Source organism: Mytilus trossulus, chromosome 3 (genome assembly GCF_036588685.1).
Source record: "Mytilus trossulus isolate FHL-02 chromosome 3, PNRI_Mtr1.1.1.hap1, whole genome shotgun sequence".
Lineage (NCBI taxonomy): Eukaryota > Metazoa > Mollusca > Bivalvia > Mytilida > Mytilidae > Mytilus > Mytilus trossulus.
The window spans coordinates 57,852,408-57,863,159 of record NC_086375.1 but is presented as its reverse complement, the minus strand read 5'-3'; the positions used below and the strand labels follow the sequence as shown (position 1 = coordinate 57,863,159).

At 31.9% G+C, this 10,752-nt stretch overlaps 1 protein-coding gene across 1 annotated transcript; it reads left to right on the top strand.

The window, feature by feature from the left end:
* The first annotated feature begins 553 nt into the window (after positions 1-553).
* Positions 554-9,854, top strand: LOC134710899 (innexin-11-like). The gene is made up of 3 exons (XM_063571307.1): positions 554-619; positions 8,263-9,189; positions 9,548-9,854. The coding sequence occupies exons 2-3, from the start codon at positions 8,273-8,275 to the stop codon at positions 9,852-9,854; spliced, it is 1,224 nt and encodes a 407-aa protein (XP_063427377.1). The 5' UTR covers positions 554-619; positions 8,263-8,272.
* Positions 9,855-10,752: the final 898 nt, after the last annotated feature.

The following is a 10,752-nucleotide window of genomic DNA, read 5'->3' as shown; positions in this document are numbered from 1 at the left end:
ATGACAGTGGCATCAAATTCCATTATATTTACAGCGACGTATATGAACATAACAGACATAATAGGTAAAATTTTCAAAATAGGGATACAGCAGTCAATATATTCAGTTAGCTTAAATTATGTACTAAGCTGTTTACAAAGCGTAATAAGAACGTCATAAAAGATTTTTTCTTGCGTCGTATACTTTTAAAATTATCACTTCCTCAGCCATTAACATACATTTGTTTAGTTTAGAATTGTTTTGTTTCTATACATGCAGGTTTAATATAAAACTTTATGTTAGATATCGTTCGCCTATTTTCAATTGTCGAAATTTCTAAATTAAAACAAATCTCATTTAACTTTTCCTAGTAATAACTAGTTTTTGCAAATGCTAACTTGTTGGTAAACTTTAAAATCCAAATGTTTTGTTAAAGGTTTAAATCTCAATGTAAAAAAAACAGGTACTTTTTTAAAACCCATAAACTAAATGACTGGTTCTTATTTTAAGATCTATATTTATTATTCCTGGTAATAACTTTGCATATAAACGTTTACGACCTAATCTTATACAATAATAAACTAAGCTTGCTTCACTATTTTGCACATATCTTACATTGGAAGCGTTGACTTCTAATTCGGTAAGCTAAATTATTGCTTAACTGCTTTGATGAAATCTCTCACATATTAATTCATACGTTGAACAACAATTATATTTAACTTCATGTACAATACTTGTATTTATTACATCGATTCCAACGATTACATTGATTTTTTTAGTTGAATATCTTTTGTATAATCTTGATTAATTTATTAATACCCAAATGAGAATGCATATCATGCATAAACAAGCAATGAAAATTGTTCAAGGAACACATACACCCATGCAACATCCTTTTTTTAACACGCTAGAAAATCTTTTATGATGCATGTTATTGTTAAATGAACTTTTAGACGGTAAACATTTTGAACATCGTCAATTGTCTGATTTGTTGATTTATTCAGATAGGTGAATTTTTGTCTTTATAAATAAAGGCAACAGTACTATAACGCTGTTCGAAATTCATTAATCGATTGAGAAAAAAAAAGGTCCGGGTTACAAACTAAAACTGAAGGAAACGCATTAAATATAAGAGGATAACTACGATACAACAGAAAAACAACATTTTAATGTAACTCACATAAAATCGAACTATAATATAACAATGGCCATTTTCCTGACTTGGTACAGTGTAAAAATTACTATATTATAGATATACATGATAAATCCGAAGTGGTGACTAACTACAGAATTAAAACGGATACATTACATAAAACAACCTAACCCAGCAGCCGAGTAAGCCAAAGCCATTAACGCACAAAGTGACGTCACATTTGAATTTCTAAAAAGATTTCCCAAAATAAGATAGAAATAGGATATAATTCAAGATTCGATTTGTAGCTACATTTGACACCATTGTAAATCAGATACACGTGTAAAGTGATCAGTATTTGTTTGTATTCCAGAAAAAACATGTGCATGGAAATCAAAATGTGTCAATAGCGAAGAAGTTTGTTTGCAATTTCTTTAAGAAGGAAAATAAGAGAAAACTTGATTGGCTCTTCGTAATTCTGGTAGACTTTGTAGTTCATGTAAATACCTAATTAACTAACTCCCGAATTAGATCGAACTTAATATGCATGAAATAAACTCATCATAGATACAAGATTAAAAGATTGCAGTTTGTGCATGCTATTTGCCTGCTTCGCTTACAAAAGACTCATCAGTGACGATCGAATAAAAAATGTTTAAAAGGTCAAATTAAGTACAAAAGTCGAAGAGCATTGAAGACACAAAAGCTCCCGGTTTTGTCAAATACAGCTAATACTATGTATACCTAGGAAACGCTTCGGAATAAAAAGCACTTCTTGTTCAACGAGTGACACCCTACATATTGTTTATTCAAAAACACATGTCTCCTTCAGTGAAATCAAAAGAAAAATAAATGGGTCTTTGCTACAAATTAACATAACCATTGTCCCCTTTGATAAATAATTCCTGATCAACTAAATCATTAAAGCATCCGCAAAACTTCAAAAGAAATAACTTTAATCTTAACATTAAGACTCCTTAATACCATAGATTTCATGTAAGTAGAAAACCACTATCAGAAAAATCAAGATAGGAATTGCTTAGATACTTTACATCGTATTAACGTCTACTTTTGTATGTTTCGTTAATTGTAAAAAAAGAAACATTGCCTTGATATTTTATTACGTAACAGAAATAAATACAATATGAATTGACACGAATATTAAAGGCTTCCATGCATAAGGAATACCAATAATCTAATCAGTTTTAAACTCTAAAAATAGTTTTTTTGTCATTTGATATCCCGTATTGTATGAATTAAATTCCCGGTATCTATTATTCGTCAACAATTCAAAGAAACGATGAAATAAGGAGTAGAAAATAAGACGTTTTACAATACATTATAAATGAGGTCTTTTTTTCAAATAGTGTTTTGAAGTTTTTTTGAGTATTTAAATCTTCCCAAAAGTATGTTTAAATCTGATTTTATTTAGATTTTTTCCTATGTTGACTTATTACCCTTTGTATCACATTATCGTGCACTTTCCGATTTCGTTTTATTTCAAGAACACAACAGCAGAAGGTCACCAACAGGTCTTCAATGTAGCGAGAAATTCCCGCACCCGGAGGCGTCCTTCAGCTGGCCCCTAAACAAATATATACTAGTTCAGTGATAATGAACGCCATACTAATTTCCAAATTGTACACAAGAAACTAAAATTTAAATAATACAAGACTAACAAAGGCCAGAGGCTCCTGACTTGGGACAGGCGCAAAAATGCGGCGGGGTTAAACATGTTTGTGAGATCTCAACCCTCCCCCTATACCTCTAACCAGTGTAGAAAAGTAAAAGCATAACAATACGCACATTAAAATTCAGTTCAAGAGAAGTCCGAGTCTAATGTCAGAAGATGTAACAAAAGAAAATAAACAAAATGACAATAATACATAAATAACAACAGACTACTAGCAGTTAACTGACATGCCAGCTCCAGACTTCAATTAAACTGACTGAAAGATTATGATTTCATCATATGAACATCAGGCACAATCCTTCCCGTAAGGGGTTTAGTATCATACCATCATAACATATATGAGAAGAACATAACCCGTGTCATGCCAACAACTGTTTTTAGAATAAATGTGTTTAGTTCCGACGCAAAGACCTTATCAGTGACTCAATATTAACGCCAAAATATGCAATCTTTAATGACTTGACAACAGTATCGTAATTATATCCCTTCTTAATAAGTCTATTCAAAGGTTTTGTAAGTTTATGAGGTGAATACTGACACCTTTGTGCTTTATAAAGAATATTTCCATAAAAAATTGGATGTGAAATACCTGAACGTATAAAAATTCTGCATGTTGAGCTATATTTACGAATGATGTCTTTATACCGATGATAAAATTTAGTAAATGTTTTGACTAGTTTGTGATATCGAAAACCCTGGTGTAATAATTTTTCAGTAATACATAAATTTCTCTCGTTAAAATCTAAAACATTGTTACATACACGAGCGAATCGTACAAGTTGAGATATATAAACACCGTAAGATGGTGACAAGGGAACGTCACCATCTAAAAACGGATAATTAACGATAGGAAATGAAAAATCATCCCTTTTATCATAAATTTTAGTATTCAGCTTTCCGTTAGTGATATAGATATCAAGATCGAGGAAAGGGCAGTGGTCATTGTTAGTATTAGCTTTATTTAAAGTGAGTTCACCAGGATAAATTTCATTAATATACATACTGAAGTCGTCATTATTGAGAGCCAAAATATCATCCAAATATCTAAAAGTATTATTAAATTTGTTTATCAGATGTTGTTTTGATAGGTCTTTGCTTATTTTTGTCATAAATTGTAACTCGTAACAATACAAAAAGAGGTCCGCAATAAGTGGTGCACAGTTAGTCCCCATTGGAATTCCGATAATCTGACGATATACGGAATCCCCAAAGCGAACAAAAATGTTATCTAGTAAAAATTCAAGGGCATATATAGTATCAAAGCATGTCCAATTAACATAGTTTTTTTGTTTATTGCTACTAAAAAATGACCTAAAAGAATTTGAACATATATATTCACATTCTGATTTTTTGAATGCCCATTTAATTAGGTGTGTGAATTTTTTCTTAATGAGAATGTGAGGCAATGTGGTATACAGGGTAGAAAAATCAAAACTTTGAACAGATTCAAAATCACCAATATAAGCATGCAATTTATCAAGGACTTCCAACGAGTTCTTGACACTCCAAAAGTAATTTATTCCACTATTTTCGAAGGCCTTATTTGAACAATTTATTATAAGGTTTTTAATTGTACCAAGTGTGCTGGTAAGAATAATAGACAATTTAGTAGTTGAACAATGACTTGAAGACGAAATAAATCTATATTTGTAAGGGGTTTTGTGTAGCTTCGGAAGCCAATACATAGTTGGAACTTTCATTGTATTTGGCTCTGCTTGTAAAGCGGAGGCTAAAAGTTTATGTTTGTTACAGATTTCGTTTTCTGAAAATGGAGTCAGTTGGAATGTTGGTGAATAGGTGATTTCCTTTTTCAGAACCTCGATGTAAAATTTACGTCAAACAATAATAATATTATTAGCAGCTTTATCGGCCGGGACAAAAACAAATAGTTTATTCAAATAATTACTATAAGACTTTTAAGGTCAAGATACATATAAGATAGCATATTTTGAGAATAAAAACCTTGAAAATTGTTTAAGGAACACATGCAAATATACAAGAGCACTATATATTATTTAACCTGTTGGTATTACATTGACGATTTACCAGCGCATATTGACCTTTTGAACAAAGAAGCTGAAAAGAGGGATGAAGGATAACAGAGGGACATCCAAACTCATAGATCGAAAATAAACTAACAGCGCTATGGCTAAAAATGAAAAAGACGAACAGACAAATAAAAGTACAAAAGACACAACATAGTGAAGTAAAGACAAAGCAGCACTAAGAATTTCATCACAAAGTTCTGGTTGATCGTGATAACAGTTCTAGTTGATTTGTTAAATTATATGTTTGAAACATTAATATTATAAGCTTCATATGACACCTTTATAATTCATATACAACAGTAATGAGAGTGTTATTTGATTGTAACTTAAAAAGACAACATGTGTACTGCAATTGATATTTAAGGAATGACTGTAATAGTTTTTCTGTCTATGATGAAGTAACATAAAGAAATTTGTGCACACTGAATAACGCGCGTAGCGGGTTATTTAACAGTGTGCACCACATTTGTTATGTTATTTCGAATAGACAGAAAACATATTTCAGTCATTTCTTATAATTTAATTCTAAATTCCATTTTAAACCGTAGAAAGCCATGAAAAAACGTCGATAACGTCACGGTGACATGACTGAATTATGTCCATGGGCTCATAACAAAATAAAGCCAACCAATCAAGAGACGCGTTACATCCAAAATTAAATTATTCACAAATACACATGCAAGATTAGTTGCCTTGCATTATATTTTTGTTTGCTTGCTATAAGAAAATTGTATCGTTGTGAGTCCTCAACTATTGTTATTTGAGCGTCACTGGTGAGTCTTGTGAAGACAAAACGCGCGTCTGAGGTACACATTATAAGCCTGGTACCTTTGATAACGATGTATACCTGTTCCGAACGTAGCTATGGGCCAAACAACAATATATTTTCCAGTATAGGTCTTACGCCGTCTAAATCATCATTTGATCTGCCACTTCTATCTAATGAATTAACTGATTCACTTGTTCTCGATCTGAACGAGCAAGTCTTTGTTTGTTTCAAGCCGTAAGCTAACAATAATTAAAATAAAGTTTGCGCAGCACGCGCCTTACCAATCGAGTGGCTGAAATCCGGTGCTACAAAATACTTTTGTATGCCCACCTACAATCGTAGAGGGCATTATGTTTTCTGGTCTGTGGGTCTGTTTGTTCGTTCGTCCGTCCTTTCGTTCCGCTTCTGATTAAAGTGTTGGTCAAGGTAGTTTTTGATGAAGTTTTTGATGAAACTTAGAACACATGTTCCCTATGATATGATCTTTCTAATTTTAATGACAAATTAGAGTTTTTGTCCCAATTTCACAGTCCACTGAATACAGACAATGATAGTGCGAATGGGGCATCCGTTTACTTGGGACACATTCTTGTTTTGTTTTAAAATGAACATCCGACAGTTTCCTTATTTAAGAAAGGTATGTCGCATTTAGTGATAACACGATGGAAAAAAGAGGGCTCATTTTGAGTACAAATGAAATTAAACTGGATGCGGGAATTTCTCGCTACATTGAAGACCTGTTGTTGACCTTCTAATGTTGTCTTTTCTATGGTCCGGTTGTTGTCTTTTTGACACATTCCCGATTTCAATTCTCAATCTTATTAAACAGATCATTTTTGATACATGATTTCTGTTAAACCTTTTCTTCACATGACTTCATCCTTACCAATTGGACATCTTAATTAACATAGCCTTCTTGTAAACAAAAAACCCTTATAAGCAAAATCAAGAAGGAGAAGTGAAACTATTTTAGAATAGTATCATCGTGAATAACAACAAAACACATTGTATTTACATTTTATTACGTAAACTATCTGTTTTTTACCGTCTATTATTAACTTAAGATACCAAGAATTTAGTTAATTAAAAACTTTATATAAAGACTTTTATCAATTGAGTCACCGTATTGTATGATTTAAAATCCAGGTATTAATCATCGACAGTTCCAAGAAACGATGAGTTTAAGTTTAAAATAACATCATAAAGAGGCCATTCTTAATAATAGTGTTAGTTCTTTATATATTTTTTTTTAAATTGATTTCTTTTTATGGCGTTGTTTGGGTTTTATTTCAAACAGGGTATACCCATGAAATAATGTAAACAAACTAAATTAACTGTTAATAAAATTTTAAAATTTGGCAAAACATTTTAGGAATTTTTGGTTCTCAATGCTCTTCAACTTCGTTCTTTATTCGGCATTTCAACATGTATTGATTCGAGACAACACGCGCGTCTGGCGTTAATATTAAATATCAATCCTGGTATCTATGATGAGTATACATGCAACCACTGGGTAGATGCCTCTGCTAGTGGAGATTTATTTCCCCGAGGGTATCACCAGCCGAGTAGTCAACACTTATGTGTTGACTTGAGTTATCATTGGTATGTTCATAATTATAAATTTAAAAGTGTTAACAAAGTTTTTAATTTTTGAAATACTAAAGCTTTTCTACCCCAGGAATATATTACCTTAGCTGTATTTGGCAAAACTTTTAGGAATCTTAAGTCATCAATGCTCTTCAACTTCGTACTTTATTTGGCCTTTTAACATTTTTTTCATTCGAGCGTCACTGATGAGTCTTTTTTAGACGAAACGCGCGTCTGGCGTTAATATTATTAAAATTATCCATTAGTTCAAATGAATAAAATTAGTAATACGGTAAATAAAACATATACATATATAATATTTTTTTCAAGATAATAGAAGTCAAACGGACAATAAAGTTCATGCATCGTGACAGATGTATTTCCTTAATTGTGAAACAAGAAAAAGAAAGGATGTTATAAAAAACAGCATACACCTAATGGTCAGATTCCTTAACATGTGATCTTTTTGCTTTTGTTATAAATGAGAAAGTGTAATAACGATTCTACTGTCTGAAGATATTGCAGACAGGGAAAACAGCAAAATTATACTAAATAAAACGTTTAAAAATCCTACAGTGTTTTGTAGACCAAACGAACATCTGCCGTATAAAATGGCAAAACAGTATCTTTAATAATCTACAATCATATAAGCTTGGCACCTTTGATAACTATGAAGATACTATGAGATGATAGAATAAATTTGTTTATATACATTTAAAATCATAGAACTTTGTTTTCGGGCACAGATGGCGGACAAAATTAGTTATGCTAAAAAGTATCATATAAATTAGAAACAATAAACACAAATTATGTAAAAATATGGGTCACACCATAATATTTTAGTAGTTAGTAGTGTTAGATATATCAATCTGAACGTTTTTAGTATTTTTGTCTAAAAGAGGGGGAAAGTTTTAAGCCCTCAATGAACCTACCCATTTGGTTGGTTGAATTACAAACTGAACGCATGTCTTACAGGACAGCCGTATGGTGGCGTCTACTTTCATTTTGATATATGCGGATAGCTTTTAACTTTAAATTTTAAACTCCATTTCAGAAATATCAAAATGGATATGCGAGGATATAGCAAACCTTCATTGAGTCATGCGAGTTGGAGTGATAGATTAAATACAAGTTTGACATGTGGACTGTTTCTTCTGCTGTCTATCGTTACTTGGCTTCGACAGTATATTGGTCCAAATGCAGTTTGCGTTACACCAGAAACATCTGCTGCACAATTGAATAAGTATTTTGATAATACATGTTGGTTATCAAGACAACTATTATTGCAGCATGACGTAATTCCATTTCACAACAGAGACGTGAAAACTCTTCCCCTCATACAAAATGAAAACAGAAGGTTCGAAGATATGTCACGCTCACTTTATCAATGGGTTCCCGTTATATTAGTATTACAGGCCATTTTGTTCAGAATACCTTACATTTTTGTAAAAGTTTGTGATGATTTATTTGGAATAAGGTTTTCCCGTATTATGGGTTCTATCAAAAGTCAACTGAAAGGCGATGGGACGAAGCCAGCAGAAGATATTTCACAATTTTTAGATCAATATCTTCGTTCACGTGCATTTAAGTATAATCGATTTGGAGTGTTGTCGATACTTTTAGGAGTAAGCAAAGTGTTGATTTTTATCATTGCTTTCGTTCAATTAATATTGCTGGATTTGTCATTGTCATCACCAGACACAAGAAGTTATATGCAGCACATCGTTGAAAACTTGTTACAAAATAATTATTCGAAAACAGTTTCATCGCCAGCGTTTCCTCGACAAATTCAGTGTTTGATATATATCAGACGAGCACAGCATCTTTCTATTTACTCAGCACAGTGTTCCTTGCCAATTAACGAGTTTTATGAGCATGTTTGTCTCCTGTTGTGGATCTGGTTGTTTATGTTATGTCTTGTTTCATTTGCCAGTGCTTTTACATTTTTGTTTAAAGCATTAAGACGAAGTTTCAGAGAAAGGCAAGTAAATTAACAATTCAATGATTTACATTTTTGTTTCTGAATTAAATATTCAACTTTCAATGAACACAAAATAATCGAAAAAACTATTTTTATATATAAACATCATATATTATAGTAATTAGCTCTAGACTATACTTGGTTTGGAAAAAAACCATGCAAAATCCCAATTATAGAAGTATCAGAAGAAGATCGGAAATCTTTGTTGTCAAGGGTCAATATTTTCGCTGTCTAAAGATGCATCTATTTTTTTTAATTATTACTTATACAATACAATCATACGCTCAATACGGTCGTTTGAAGATTTTATCCATATTTATTTATTTTAAAGTCTGCTTCACTTTTCTATTTTTAACAGGTACATCATGCGATATTTGTCTATGAGTGACGTAGTACCGGAGCCATCCAATATAGTTTCTTTCACCACTTCTGTGCTTGGATATGATGGTTTTCTAGTACTAGAAGCTATTGGTGAGATCTACTCTGATGTACTGGTCCGTGATATAGTGATCAATCTTTGGAATGCAAATTACACAGAACTTCGGCCGCTTGACTTTTCACGGGAAAATTCTAAATATTTAAAAGTACCCTTCAAAGAATCCAGAATGACTTTAGCGTCACCTGAAAATACACCACTTATTACAAGGCGGTGTTTTAATGTTTAACTCAGCTGGTCGTTTATAAATGAAATCCAATTATTGTTGTAATTTGACTTTTAGTCATACAGGCTATCTTCTAAATATTATTGTATTAATGCGTGTTTTTTTCTATTGAATTTGTATTTAATAATTGTAGGAAATATTGTGCAACAAACAAAAGAAACACTTTATCAGCATCTACGCATATCGATATTTTAAAATATGGACTGTTTGTTACAATTATATGTTAATATTTTAAATTAAGAGACTAACATACGTTTGTTTAGGTTTGTAAAGACCCAATTAAAAATCTTTTCTTTATTTTACAATTTGCATTATCGAAAAATATATATACCACAAGACTTATAATCCTCACCTTGCAACGCTTCTACGCAGACAAAAAGACTGCGACACTATATGGTTTTATGTCAACATTGATAGTATAGGTATTCTATCTAGTTCTTCCGATAGTTCGCGATCGTTAGGTATTCATCACATTCGCACGAGACTTTATCTATCGCCCCTATCAAATCTTTATTCTCTGATCACTGTTACAAACTCTCATTCAAACCAAAACAAACTTTCAGTTATCATTTCGGATATTGCAAGTCACAGATTTTTCAAATCATTTCGCATTTGAAAATATGAAAAAGAGAAAAGATCTTTTCGTAAACTTTTCTTTGCCATCAAAGGTCTTGATGTGGTCAACTTATGCAAAATCCTCCATCCTTAATTAGTTCAATCGAAAATACCTCTTTATTCAGATCAGTCTGTACCAATATTCTTGTATACCAAACCAATTGCAACTCAAATTTTTAATTACTAACACGTTTTGCAGGATCTCAATATTGACGACTTCAAGTTTAAACCTCCTGAAAGCACCTGTTCTAGTTCCAAATTTACATATAATCTGGCTAGCCATGTT